The sequence below is a fragment of the Stegodyphus dumicola genome, chromosome 3 (genome assembly GCF_044657685.1).
Source record: "Stegodyphus dumicola isolate Sdum_Otavi_A_Nest chromosome 3, ASM4465768v1".
NCBI lineage: Eukaryota > Metazoa > Arthropoda > Arachnida > Araneae > Eresidae > Stegodyphus > Stegodyphus dumicola.
The window spans coordinates 34,717,003-34,732,809 of NC_140770.1; the positions used below are offsets into that span (position 1 = coordinate 34,717,003).

Consider the following 15,807-nt stretch of genomic DNA (forward strand, 5'->3'; position numbering starts at 1 on the left):
GTCCTAACTGAAAATGCGAGAAAGAACATAGCATCGATTTAGATCTCTTTTATTTTACAGAAAATCTTTGAAAGTGATTGACTTTAATTTATATTCACGTAAATTCCAACTTTAATTTAATGAATTAAAAAAAAAAAAAAAAACATATACACATGTTTATGCATAGGTTTATCTCTGAAGAAAAGGGGTATTGTATAAATAAGCATTTAAAAGAAAAAAGGTAAACAGATATTTTTTTAAAAAACATGATATTGCTAAGATAAAGTGAATGACAACCCTATTACCGGGGGGAAATAAAAGGAAGAAAAAAATATCATTGTGTAAACAGATTTCTGTGGTAGAATGAGAGGAAAAAATTCAGTCTGCCTCAGAACTGGCATTTTTTATAAGAAATGGATGGTACTAGAACACCTACCACATCATATGAACTCATTTCAGGCGATTTCTGAGCAACCTCAAAATTCAAAGTGTAGCTATGCAAAAACAGACTTTTCATGCGAAGATATAAAAACTACGACGGCCACAGTGTTGAAAGAGATGTCATAAATCACTCAATTTCATATTTTAAAAATGTTTCCAGACTTTTTAATGTAATCTGATATGGAGTCCCCAGTGCAATTCCCAATTTATAAATGAAATACTCAGTCTGAAACCTATTTAATAAATCTGTACATATATAACAAACATAATTCTAATTTCAACAAATATAATTTCAGTTTTAATTTTATGCTTTAAGAATTTTATATCTTGAAGCCCAGGTAATTATTAAATTATTCTCCACTCTGATTAAATAAATATATTTTATTATTTGTATGCTTGTAATCATTTTCTTTAATTACACATATTTCATACATAATAAGCCTCTATCAGAGTTAAATAGTGTAGGTGTAGATATTATGCTTTTACTGCTATATTCTTCAAACAGTTTTTTCTTCTAATTCTTCTTGCAATTATGCAAAAGTCCGAACTTTCTTTTGACCAAGAAAGGCACTTTCGCATTTTGATACCGATATAGCTTCAGTACGTCTTCCTTTGTTGTTTTGGAAATGTTATATATAGAATCATTCTTCTGAAAGTTTTCTTTTCCACGATTATATCTGGAACCTTGATTAGAGGAAGAATTTTCCGAAGATGCCTGGAATCTCTTTCTCTCAACATATTTCAGATCTCCTTTTCCATCTTGAACAGAAGAGATACCATTATTTAAAGGCGTTGCAAAAAGAGGGCTGTTATGAAAATCCTGACTTTTCCTTTTCGCTACATTTTTATATTTTGTATCTTGTCCTGAATCTGTTATGGAAAAAAAAAAAAAAAAAAAAAAAAAAAAAAAAAAAAAAAATTTAAAGAACAAAAATAGTACATTTGCTTGCAGTGTATTGAAATACGATTAAGTAAAACAGTAATATTCACTTCAAGTAATTATTAACATTTCACCATTTCCCCCGAGACAGAATGGTCGATTTGAAAAGTATTGTCGAGCATCAGCAGCACACAGTCGTCGGGGTTAAATGTGGGCTGGATCGTAACCGCAAAACAGACTCGTCTGCCGTTCGTAATTTGAACCTATTATATGACATTAAAGGAAAAAGAAATATGCCAATGTGCCTTTTAACAGGTTTTTCTCACAGAAGGAAAAAAAAAAAAAACTAAGCTGTTTGTATATTTTAGAATGATTATAATAAAGGAAAGAAAAATATATAACATTTTTATTAAAACATTTTTATTTAAAGAATTATTTCTCTTCAGTTCATTTAAACTAAATTATTGTCTGACATAGTTAAATATCGTCTGCTTTTAAAACAACTCAAGTAAAACTGATAGAAAGTTGGGCCTTGTGTTCTTTCCATAGATATAAATATTTATTTTATTTATTTTCTATTATTCAACACGCCAGAATGCAGAGAAAATGAAAAGAGTTGAATGATGGCCTAATTAGACACGCTCTCTCCACAACGGGAGTGGTATTAGGATTGTTGTGGTTTACTCTATTTGAAAAAGTCTTTAAAAGAACATCCTACCAATTCAACCCCAGTATAGCCGAGAGATGGCAGCACCTGATTACAGAGTAAAATTTTCTCTTCTAAGATCCTAATAAAGCAAAGGCAGTCAGTTGTCGAACGCTCGGGGATACGCACGTGTGTAGCTTGGAATGTTGTTAAGTTTGAAATTTTTGCATCTAATTTGATCTTCATAATTAATTATCGGCGATTCCTAAGAGGATCATACAAAGATGGAAAAAAGGAAAGAACTTCTGGTCCATTTCAACAGGCATTGCAATAAAACTATTGCTCATGCCTTTAGGGGCTCGTCTTTGTTAAGTTTTCAGATAAGAAACTAGTTAACACAATATAATTTTTTCTCCCTGGTAAAGAGACGTTACTCAACATCCTTGAATGGAATTTTTCTGAATAGACAGCTGGTGAAAGGGGGAAAAGAAACATTTCTGAAGTCAGTTTTCGAGGCAAAATTTGGAGGAAAGAAAAAGAAGCAAATAATTCAATTTTGTAAAACAGTGAAATGGTTTAAGCTATTTCTTGAGAATAAGCAAATTTAACCTTGGAGGAGATGAACAAGACGTATTAAATACGCTGGTGCCTTGCACAACAAATCTGATTCATTCTGCAACAACATTCGTTATGCAGGGCCTAGGTTTCCATAAGTAACTGCGGTAATAATTTTCATCCGTTTCCAAACTCAATCCGAAAGCACGAAGCATCATAAAAACTTCAGAGAATATTAATAACACCGTCAATGCTCGAACATCATAGAATTCATTAAATATAAAAATACTTATACGCAATATCTATAAAATAGAGTCTCACAGTTTTTAGTAACCAATTAGGACAAAATCCTTATGAATTCTAATCAGTACTTTTAACCACTTTCACTTAAGCCTGCCAGCTTTAATAGCGGGCCACTGCGAATGATTTCAACACATCCGAGAAACATTTTTTTGACCTTTAATTTGCTTAATGAATGCACATTAAAGTGTAGTATTTTTCTGAGTATAATCGAAACTTTCCCGAAAAGATTTATTTTCAAGTAACGTACAGTTTTTACATTTTCTTTTCTAGAGTTTTTTTGTTTCACCGTAAATGAAGGCTTTCATTTACATGTTCCTAAGCGAACATATTACAAATAACAACTTAGACTGACGTTAGCGGAAAGTTCACTGTAAGCGAGTTGCATATGTCCAGAATTCGATGTATTTTGAGTGCTAAATTTCTGAGACAATGACTTCAAATTTTATTTTGAAATATCAATATGTTTATCTTGATCCATCGTAACATGATTAAAATTAAGGTTATGATATCAAAGGGAAACATACACTCCATTCTGCAACACCTTCTGGACTATTTTGTACTGTTTTAGGTAACTTCAAGTTTCCAAATTATTATGTGGCTTTTCTGTGTACTAAGAGCTGATCACAGCAATAAGAGGTATTACATAAGATTCTTTCATCAAGTACTCACTTATTTCTGAATACAAAATTCTTATTTGTCCTAGATTTTTGAGAAGAAAGTTTATGTCTTCCACTCTTTCATTTATGTAGAATTTTTCCGACAATTTGCCTAGCATGCTATTTATATTGATTTTTCTGGTAATTAACTATATGAAAAGTGTTGGCAATTTAGATCCCAAAGCATGAAAACTAAGATTCGTTTCTTGCTGATAACCCACAAAGTAAGTAGGAAAGAAAGGGTGAAATACGCTGCACCATCTTCCTTGTAGTCCTGATAAAATTATTTGGAGATTTTCAGAAAGGTTCTACAGGTACAACAATTTCCAATAAGATGCAGACATTTTAAACGCAGTTTACAAGTGTGTAAAAAAGCAGCTAAAATTATTTTCTGCAAATGATACTTATTTTCTTCCCAACTCAGATATGTGTCTGGATGCTTAGAGCTATTTGTTCAAAAGAAAAGATTCTGCCACACCTGCTGATGCATCCGTTTGTTTCCGGCAATAATGCCATTCAAAGAGGTTTTATGTGATTGCATGTCATAACAGAACTACGTTCAACTGAATTTATTAACATGTTGACACTTACATATTTTCCATCATAAGGGTTAATTTTTAAGGCAAAATATCTTATTCAGTATTTTTAAAGTACATTCTTCCGGATCCTATTATTATTTCACAACAGATTCAGGTATTTTAGATTTCATAACAGAATTAAGGTAAAATTATGGGGGACACCAGCGATGTACCACGGGCCAACTGGTAGTGCCTTTCCGTACTAACTCTTAAAAAAAAAAAAAAAAAAAAAAAAAAAAAAAAAAATCTGAAAGGTTTCAGATTTTACATTATGCCCAAAGGGGCTTTTTTTTAACATTTTCTGTGTTACCTCTATTTATTGAATAGCATGTTCTTCGCACTTAAGCCACACAAATTCAACAGCAATATCACAAAATAGTATATAAAACAGCCAGGGGCGTAGCTAGAGGGGGGCATCTGTCCCCGGGCGCAGAAACCAAGGGGCGCCAAACTGATGTTACGACATTTTAGAATTACATATTTTCCATCTTTGGCAAGCAGTTGTTGAATCTTCAGTAATCTTCAGTTGTGTCACGAAATCTTCAGTTGTCTCTGGGCGCTGAAATCCCTAGCTACGACTCTGAAAACAGCATATGTGTTTAGGATTTCCGATAGATGGTCTCGCGCGCTGGACATAATTTTTCCCCCCGTGCAGTGTTGCCATTGCTCGCTTTGAAATCGTTGAGTTTGTTAATCAAGTGTTACAAAATATGAAATCAATAATAAAGCAAATTTCAAATTCTAAATTCGGGCTTCCAGATGCCCATATTTAGTTTAAGGTTACATTATTTAAAATTTGATGGCTCTGGGTGCCGTTGTTTTATCACAATGCGAGAAACATACATACATTAATGCAGATTATTCATTATTTAATTTCTTTAAATATAAGACAGGGGGATAATATTTGGCAACAACACTTTGAAAAGTAAAACGGACATTTAAAGTTTTTAACGCAAAATGCCAAAACGAAATTAATAGCCCTTCTGGGCTAACGCCCTTTGGGCTTTAAAAAAAAAAAAAAAAAAAAAAAAAAAAAAAGAGAGAGAGATTTATAAAAATTTACAAAGAATGGCTGAGGAAATAGGCAACGGAAGATTTCCAAATTATCTCAGAATTTACTTATTATGGTACATCGTGCAATACCACCCTACGCCCTGCATCCAGTATTTATTAAAAACTAGCTACCCGCTCCGGCTTCGCACGGGTATAAAATATTAATGGATATTTTAACAATGAATCGCAGTTCATAATCTTTTTCTGAACTTACATACCTCACCTTAAATTACGATTTTTGAAAATAATTTCCCTAATATTAAATTGATTTAACTCTAAATTTTGACCAAGATCTTAATAGAAAATTCCAATCCATAAATTATGGTTTTATTTAATCTAATCTTATCTAACCTTATGTACTTATAATTACTATAAGTGCGATTTAAAAATTAACCTTAGAATAGAATATCATTTATATTTTAAAACTACTATCATGCAATTATTTATCTTATAATTACTGATACGTTGTCGCGCTGAAAGCTAGAGAGCTCCGATAATAAACGCGTTCGATCGCTGCTAAATTCAAAGTGCTATAAGGAGAACCGCGGCCTCCGACGCGCTATTTTTAGGCACGCTCCCGCCGCCCCGGCCGGCCGGTACCGCCGCAAACGCTACGTCCCGCAATTTTTAAATCTGTAGACCTTTTCAGTGTGTACAATACTTAGTACATTATTTTGATAAATCTCGTAGGGTTCAGCCTGCGTTTGCAATGTAAGCGGAAAAAATGCAATTATTTACGACATCGCATTAGAAACCTAAAAAATAACAGTATTTCTCCACTATTTAATAGATGTTATTATACATATAAACCTTTCTCTTCAATCACTCTATCTATTAAAAAACAAAAACCGCATCAAAATCCGTTGCGTAGTTTTAAAGATTTAAGCATACATAGGGATTATAGGGACAGAGAAAGCGACTTTGTTTTATACTATGTAGTGATAATGATTTAGGACATAAAAGAGATTACAGTGTAGTCTCAATGCAATTTGAAATTCACAACTTAAATTGAACAATCTGCTTTAGTGTAACAAAAATAACAGATAAACATAATTAGTATACAGATAAACATAATAAGACGATTATAATAAGTACTGGGAGCACAATGAATATAATAATATAATGAACTGTAATAATCACACTAAAGAGGAAGGTTTCAATGGGGTTATTTCCATAACAGGTTTACAATAAAAACGAAGGCCCATTTTTAAATAACAGGCATTGAATATTATGTAGGAATATAGCTGTGAAATCCACTCAGTTTCGAATTTTAGAGAATTTAGTATAATCATGTATTATGAATATCAATACATGATTATACTAAATTCCCTAAAATGCGAAATCAATTTTGAATAACCATAAGGAGCTGCCAGCGGACAACTATAACAACCAAAGTTCAAAGTAAAACTGTTTATTTACCCGTCGACCTGGTATTTACACAAAATCAGTGCTTAAAGTAGAACTCCACTAGCATGCGGAACACAAGTTCAAATTGTATAGAGTGCAAAGTACATGCTTAAGTAAAACTTTTCTCACCCTTGACTAAATGTTCGTAAAGTAACTGCGGCTAACAAGAGCTTAAGCTGATAGTCAAACCGCAATAGCAGAAAAACCGAAGAAGAGTGACTGTCAAACTCTCTCTGTTGAATTTTAGACCTTAAAAGCTCACTTTTACATTAAATTACTGCCTGGTGAAAGCTGAGGAAAGTAGACCTTATAGAAAAGGCAACATAATAACTGGGTAAACTCAAATAAAAACTTATACGGTCTTTTTAATCACGAAATCTAACCCGTAGCATTCGGATACAACCATAAAAAAAAAAATTAAAAAGAAACTAAGAAAACTGCCTTTAATACCTTGAGTAACAATGATACGAATAATTGGAAAATAAAACATTCTTTTAATATCAATATCACTATGTACTCGAAAGGAAAACAAAGAATTAAGAATAATACTTTACTGATATTTTTTCAATGTATCATCTACAAAAAGGTCTGGTCAGTAATTTTAAATCCAATGTAAATTTAATTTAGCTTTATTTATTTCTAGCCCAAAGGGTGTTAGGCCGGAAACGGTACTAATTTCGTTTTCGCATTTTGCGTTGAAAACTTTAAATGTCCGTTTCATTTTTCAGACTATTACAACCAAATATCATTGCCATGTCTTATATTTAAAGAAATTAAAAAAAAATTAAGACTCTGCAAAAATTTATGTATGTTTCTCGCATTGTGATAAAACAACGGCATATAGAGCCATCAAATTTTGAATAACGTAATCCTCCACCGAATATGGGCCGAATATCGATTTCATACTTTGTAATACTTTAGCGAATTTTTAATTAACAAAGTCAACGATTTAAAGCCAGCAATGGCAACACTGAACGATTTTTTTTTTTTTTTTAAATCTCTAGCGCGCGAGACTGTGTATCGAAAATTCTAAATATAAGGTCATTTTAAAATTATTCTGCAATATTGCTGTTGAATTGAATTTTATGGTTTAAGTACGAAGAACATGATATTTAATAAATAAAAGCAACCCATAAAACGTTAAAAACCGCCCCTTTGGGCGTAATGTAAAATCCGAAAGCTTTCAGATTTTTAGACCAAAGGGACTTTTGTCCCTGAAAGACTATTAATTTCGTTTTGCGATTTTGCGGTGAATCACTATAAATGTCCGTTTCACTTTTCAAACTGTTGCCACCCAATGTTAGAGTCCTGCATTATATTTGAAGAAATTAAATAATGAAAAATCTGCATAAATGTATGTCTATTTCTCACATTGTGATAAAACAAGGGTACATAGAGCCATCGAATTTTGAAAGACGTAATTATCTTACTTTATATGAGCATGTGGAAGACCAAATTTGGAATTTGTTTTATTATCGATTTCCTATTTTGTAAAACTTTAACGAATTTTCAATTAACAAACTCAAGGATTTCAATGCGAGCAATGGCAACAGTCTGCGGAGGGGGGGGGGAAGAAAAAAACCTTTTTACGAGTATCTCCAAAACGCGGAACTGTCTGTGTATCGGAAATTCTAAAGATGGGCTCATTTTAAAACTATTTTGCGACATTACTATTGAACTGAATTTTATGGTTTAAGTGCAAAGAACATGATATTTAATAAATAAAGGTAACACACAAAACGTTAAAAAGCACCCCTTTAGACGTAATTTAAAATCTGAAACCTTTCAGATTTTTTTAAATTAATTTATTTTTATTTAAGTATTTTTGGTATTGGGAGATTCAATAAATAGTAGATAATTTAGATTCAATAATAGTAGTAAATAATTCAATAGATTCGAATGCAACAGGTTAATTATGTTTCGATATAACTTCCTTGAAACCCAACTAGCATTATAATTAGTGCATTCTATTAATATTAATATTAATTAAATGCGTTCTATTAATATTAATATTAATTATTATTTCTATTAATATTAATTAAATGTAATGTACACTGGTTATCATAAATTAAGGGAAAATCACAAAAATAGCGATAACTCCCTCAAAAATAAACCAAACGTGTAAAATTTGAATATGTTGCCAAGTAAGAGTAGCTGAGTAAAACTGCGATATGCAAATTAGTGGCGCTGCTTTCGGAATACGTCATCTGCGAGGAGCATAAAAGTCTATGTTTGAGAGCAAGCCCACATATTTCACTGTGACAGTAACATCAGAAATCTGAGATAGCCAATTCGTAAGAATGACCTCCAGGCATCATTTGCCTGCAGATCTGCGATGGAGAGCCATTGGGAGACTAGAGGCAGGATAAAGTCAAACAGAAGTGGCCAGATGGGTAAATGTGAGTCCTTCTGTGGTTCATAGACTTTGGAGGCAATTTCAAACCACAGATTCGGCATCTAGGAGGTTCAGCCAAGGACGGCCAACTGCTACGACGAGTGCCGATGATTGATATTTGACATTATGTGCACGTAGGAATAGAACCGCTACTTCGACTCTTCTTAGATCCTCCTTTACTGCAGCCACCGGAAGGTTCGTGTCAACGTCAACTGTGCGTAGAAGGCTTCACGAAGATGGTCTGTATGCGAGGCGACCAGCCATTTGTGTGCCGCTCACGTCACGCCATAGGAGGGACCGTTTTCATTGGGCACGACAACATGTCAACTGGACGACTGATCAATGAAGGGCGGTTCTCTTTACGGATGACCCCAGGTTTAGTCTAGAAAGCAATAGTAGGCGTTATTTGATATGAAGAGAACCTAGAACCCGTCATCATCCGTCAAACATCTGTGAAAGAGATGCATACGGAAGAGGCAGTGTCTGTGTTTGGGGTGGCATCTCTTTGGGTGGACGCACAGACCCCCATGTCTTTCCAAGGGTAACTGTGAATACTCAGATTTATAGAGATGACATCCTTGATGTTTATGTGCGCCCATATACCGGAGCAATAGGTGATGCTTTCCTATTACAGGACGACAACGCAAGACCACACAGGGCTCGCATCCTAGATGATTATCTTCAACAGGAAACAATTATGCGCATGGAGTGGCCAGCCCGATCTCCGGACTTGAATCCTATCAAGCACGTTTGGGATGCTTTAGGGAGGGTCGAGCTGCTCACAATCCGCCCTTGTCGGGCTTCCTATGGAACTGATAGACCGCATAATTGAAAGCATCACTCATCGCTGTATGTGCTGTATTGCTTCTAGAGGCGATCATATTCCATATTGAAGTTACTTTTCTTATAGCAAACTGACACCTTCGATTTGTTCATTTTATACATGTGCTAATTTCTATACTACCACATCTGTCTGGTAATTTCTTTTTATGTTATTTGATACCTTACTGTGTGTTTTATATTGTGGGTAAGTTTCATCAAATTTTACATGTAACTTTTCCAGTAATCGTGATTTTTGTGATTTTTTCTTAATTTATGATAACCAGTGTAATTAAGAGTAGAAAACCAAAGCAATTTAGAAACTCTTGCCTATTGAAAACTTCCCCCCACACGAATTATACATGCAAACCTAAAATAAACTTTTTTGGAATTATATATTTTTCATGGTTTTAGATATGTGCACTTAATTTACATATGCTCTTAGAATTTAAATGATATTGCAAATTAGTTCGCAGCAATAATTAATTTTTTATTTTTGCAATTAAAATTTCTTACTAAAATTTTAAATTTATATTAGCTTTATACGAATAGAGAACATTTCTTATATATATATATATACTTTTAATGCGGCCGATTGCAACCAAAATGGAAGGTGCAGAACTACATGTTATAGCAGTCCTATATACAAAATTTCAAAGTTCTGAGGCTACTCGTTTTTGAGTTATGCGAGATACATACATACATACGTACAAACGCCACGAAAAAAAATCTCTTCTGAATCCAATTTAAATCGGTTTTATAATTCGTTTGGATAAAAAGAGTCCTTTTTCCTGTCCTTACGTACAGATTTCACGCAAAAACATTATTAAATTGCATTCGATAGCAGTCAAAATGGATATTTTCTTTGAAATATGGTACCCGGAATTTTTAGTGATTAGAACACTTCCTTTACTTCGTACAAGGAAGCGAAACAGTAGAAAATCAGTGTGAACTTTCTTCCTAAATCTAGTAACAAATCTTGAGATGTGACAAAACATGATTTTACCTGAAATATTTCTGTAATGTGAACTAAGACTCTGCTTATCTACGTGACTTGACTTTGCTTCCGAAGAGGTGAGATGTAGCTTTCTGTTTTGACATACAACTTCATTTAATCTGAAAGATATATTACATAGAAATCTTGACCAATTTCCGTCTGTCAAAATAAAGGAAAATGACTAGCACAATTGAAGCTAAACACACTTGATTCCTTAGGATTTTATTAAACTAAGCTGTTTTTATTTATTATATATAATTATAAGTAAAAGAGCAGTTTCAATATTTAAATTATTCAGAAATATTTCACAATATATATCTGTGTGCCCACCAGCGGCCGAGCGGTAAAGTCGCTGAACACTGGTAGTTCGGTCCGAGGTTCGAACCCCGCGAACGGGCTGGCTGCATGGGCGGTTTCGTGGTTTTTCCCATGTGTAACGTGTATACGAGCCAGTTTCCCTCAGAAAGTCCTCCACGAAGGCATCCCTCCCCTTAGGCAGATAGCCCTGGAGGCTTTGCCATAATCACACACACAATATATATCTTAAAGTATAGGTAGGATATCATCCACAAAGCACAATTTCGATTGGTTATTGCTTTCTGATGATAGTTTCATTCTTTTAGAAATGTGGTTTTGGCAACAGTTTTTCATTCATTGCTTTGGATACTGGACTTCTGACTGTTTTCTCTTGAAAATATGAGATTTATTGCTTATTTCATTGTAATTTTTTTATAACACACTTTTATTAAAATTTCTGTTTTTTTTTGCTATTGTTTGTTTTTTTGTAGTTGTTCTGCAGAGTAAAATTCTGTGCAGTTTTTAAATTTAATTTTTGGCATTTTTCCTTTAGGGATTTTTCTGGTACATTTAAAAGCCAGACGAGGGCTGGCCGCGTAGCAGCTAGTTTGAAATTTATTATCATTAAACGCTGGCATACATTGCGCATTCTTTTTTCCAGGTGAAATACTCAACATAAAATTAATATTCATTTATAATAAATTATTATAAATTATATTCATTTATAATAAAATTGGGTGCAGTGTCTGGAAATCTCATAGGATCACCAATGAGCGAGCGGAGTCTCTAATACTGATGATAAATAAAGTTTCTAAATGCCTGATGATCTACACTGACTACCAATGAGTATTTGGACACCTATGCAAATGACGATATCTGCGGTTCCAAGGTACGTCACGGACTCCGCCGGTATATATCGTGTAGGAAACAGCATCGGCTTTAGTCGCATGCAAGATGCCTCGCAGTTCGGAGCTCTCTGATTTCGAGAAAGGTATAATTATCGGGTATCACAAATGTGACCGATCCTTAAGGGACAAATCTAGCAATCTGAAGTACCCAAAATCGACAGTGGCCTGTGTGATTAAGAAGTGGAAGGTGAGCGGTGATTGTCGGAATGTGCCCCGAGTCGGCAGACCAACGAAACTGGGAGATAGAGACCGAAGAGTGCTGTCCAGAGAAATTCGGAAGAACCGAACCCAACCGATGGCCCTCATCCGCGAGTTTCAACAAGCATCCGGGAGTATTGTTTCAATGAATACTATCCGTAAGGAAGCACATCTGCTTGGTTTTCATGGTCGTGCTGCTGCCCATAAGCCTTTGATCACAAAGTCCAATCGCGCTTCTCGGTTAATGTGGTGCAAAGCACATCGAAATTTGACCGCAGATCAGTGGAAACGGGTACTTTGGAGTGACGAATCAAGGTTCACCCTTTACCGTTCGGATGGCAGGGTCTGGGTTTGACATCTACCTGGAGAACTTCTCCTGCCAGAATGCATTGTGCCAACAGTCAAGTTCGGCAGAGGTGGAATTGTGGTCTGGGGATGTTTCTCCTGGTATCGGCTGGGACCCTTGGTCCCCATTCATGGTAAGCTCAACTCCGATGCCTACTGCACTATTTTGGATGACAATGTGCTTCCTACGTTGTGGCAGTTTTGCGGGTTGGACCCCTGTTACTTTCAGGACGAAAATGCCTGTTGTCATGTTTCGACGTTAACCAAGCCTTGGTATGGTGCCAATGGAGTTCATCGAATGAACCTGAACCCTATCGAGAACCTCTGGGACGAGTTGCATCGCCGAATTCAGGGGTGCACTACCCGTGCAAAATTGGTGAAGGAACTTCTATGTCTTCTCCAAGCCGAGTGGAAGAAAATACCACTAGCTGTCATACAAAGACTTGTGGAAAGTATGCCCCGGAGGGTCCACGCTGTAATTACCTCTCGTGGAGGCTCTACCAACTATTGATTTTGAATAAAGTTAGTTTTTCTTTTCTATCACACGTGTCCAAATACTTATTGGTAGTCAGTGTATACTCGAATCCTGGCGAACGGGCTTGCTGTATAGGATTTCGTAATTTCTCTCTGTGTAACGTAGATACGAGCTAGTTTTCCTTAAAATTCCTCCAGGAAGGCATCCCTCCGCACAGGCGGATATTTTTATTTTTTACTTATTAAATGAAGGAAGGCTTACTCTCAGGCTAGTCTGTACCCTAGACAAAGAACTAGGTTGGATCATTCTTTATTAATTTAATTATATTTATTTCCCATTTTCAAATCTTTAATTTTAATTTACCAAATTTTAAATTTGAAAACTTATTTCACATGTAAGATTTTAAAATGAATTCTTAAAAAAATGTTTAACTTTCAAGCCTCCAAAATCGTTTGAATTTAGTTAATTATAGTTTTTACTATTACACATCCTCTTTACATGATTTATTCTAATTTATTATCGCAGAATACTAAACAATTATTATTGCTGACGTTGCATTTTCACTAGGAAATACTTCGTTTTTATTTGTAAATAGAAGGATTCCAGAATATAATAGTATTTACATAGAAATTCGCATTATTAAAATGAATATTTAGCAAAGTAATTTGAAGAAATTAATAGTTTTATTGAATATTCTGAATTTAGAATAAAATGTCAGAAATAACGCAATTAATTTAACACATATCAAAAGTTAGATCAGTAAATTTTACTTAGAAGTTGTTGCTACTAAAAATACTACATAAACGATACTCACTTCTGATGTGCCTGCTGGAGTAGATCATCTTTACTTTCAATTTCTGCTTTTGCAGTTTTGTATAAAGAGCACAAATTCTTTTTTAAAACATAAATCATCTGCGTTAATTCAGATATTTTGGCATCTTTTTCTAGATTAGATACGTTCAGTTTTTCAGCTTCTTTAAGAAGATTCTGGTATTGTGCTTCTCGCTGCGAAAAGATTATTTATTTAGTTTTTCTCTAAAATATAAACAGAATCTTACAAATATTATAAAGGTAATTCGGAAAACGTAGAAGCAAAAGATAAACAACATTTATAAATATTATTATAGTAATTTACAAAATAATAAATGTATATAGTATAGTAATTTACCAAATAATTTTGGAAATTTTGTTATAATATTTAGAAATTATCGGTGTCTGAATCTGATCAGAATGAATTTTTTAAGTTTTTGGTATTGTAGAAAACAACATAGAAGAAAATTAAATTAGGGCATGAGATTTAAAATATTTATTTTAAATAAATTTATTTCTGAATTTTCTTTAATCAGAAAACAATTAAATTATATGTTATTCAACTACCCAATAAAATACAGTTTTCAATTAAAAAATAAATGAGAGGGCAAACATTTTGATTTTTGTTGATATAAATTTCGAAAAACCAGTTTTTATCTATGGTCACTTACGCCTCACAAATATAATCTAAAATTTTGTTTATAGACTTCTCTTTTTATTTCAACAACAAATTAGGTTTTATTTATAAACGAATAGTCCGAAGTATTAAAATAAAAATCCCTGTCAGAAGGTGTATGAAGATCTTATTAACATGTTAAAATTTGAGGGTGTTGTAGAGTTCAAGCAAAAGACAAATCATTTTCGCTCAACCTCATACGCAAAAAAAAATGGCCTCAAACACCTCTGGAATAAATATGCTGAGTGTGCACTTTCGCACACTCGAAATGAATATTGCAGAGAACTGTACGAGTCACCCGCCCTAAAAGAAAAAAAAAAAAAAACCCGAAGCGCTATCTGCCATTTAATTATGCTGACAGAGCATCTCGAAAGAACTTTTTTCTTTTTTTTTTTCCTCCCTGAATAAGTGGAGTGATAATTTCCAGTAAAGTTCAAACTATCCTACACCCATTCTGATGAAGTTTTTGTAACTTTGGATATCCTCCCCCCGAAGTTCATTTAAAAGTTGATTTAATGCTCCCAATTGATCAGGGCGAGCTTATACAGTCATGTAATTAATTCCCTTTTCTTCTTCTTTTTTGTCGCCTAGAACAGAAATTAATTCGTTGGAAACTTCAAGAATTGCAACTGGCACTTCGATACCCATTTTGCAAACAAACGGAGGCGAGTTGTCAGTCTGGCTCTGATTGGTCTAAACATGGAGGTAGGAAAGGGAGGAGGGGCCATTCCGCGCTAGAAGTGAAGCACTGCTTTGAAGCTTGGGTCACCAGACGGGGTATTCTTTGTTTACATTCAGAAGCTCGCTTGACAAGATTCTGATAGTATTTCGACACACGACAGTTCCACAAAAATCGAAAAAGGGACACTCTCGCATGAAAGAAACATTCATAGTGTAATGGATAATAGCGATTTGTATAGTTTACTGACATTTACGCAAAAATCACATCTTGGTTATTTTTCGATAACTAACAACAGCGATTTTGATTATGAATTTGTTTTATAAAATTCTAAGCTGTTGCACTACAAAAATATAGATTTTAAGAAAATTGCTAAAAAAGATCTGCCAAAATTTATTTTCTAGAAGATTTGAAAAGTTTGAAACTTGATGGCTAAATGTAAATATAGAATTATGTATGTTAAAATATTTGTAATTAGGCACATAGGTCAGATTAAGTTTTTATTAAATAGAGTAACGCATGCAAGGGCTATCTGCCTAAAGAGAGAGATGCTATCGTGGAGGAATTTTGAAGAAAAACTGACCTTTGAGTGGGTATTAAAAATAATACTTATAATTTTCATTCAAATTATATACATATATATTTTATGTAAAACTTTCGGGTGTATGCTAAATTAGTGTAAATTACTTTACACGAAAAATATAGTGAAT

General features: G+C 33.9%; 1 protein-coding gene across 1 annotated transcript; it reads right to left on the bottom strand.

The window, feature by feature from the left end:
• Nucleotides 1–805: 805 nt before the first annotated feature.
• On the bottom strand, nt 806–15,066 carry LOC146997956 (uncharacterized). Its single transcript, XM_085812414.1, has 4 exons — nt 14,965–15,066; nt 13,747–13,937; nt 10,719–10,828; nt 806–1,290 (listed from the first exon to the last, which is right to left on the bottom strand). Exons 1-4 carry the CDS (start codon nt 15,064–15,066, stop codon nt 935–937), a joined length of 759 nt encoding a protein of 252 aa, XP_085668540.1. The 3' UTR covers nt 806–934.
• Nucleotides 15,067–15,807: the final 741 nt, after the last annotated feature.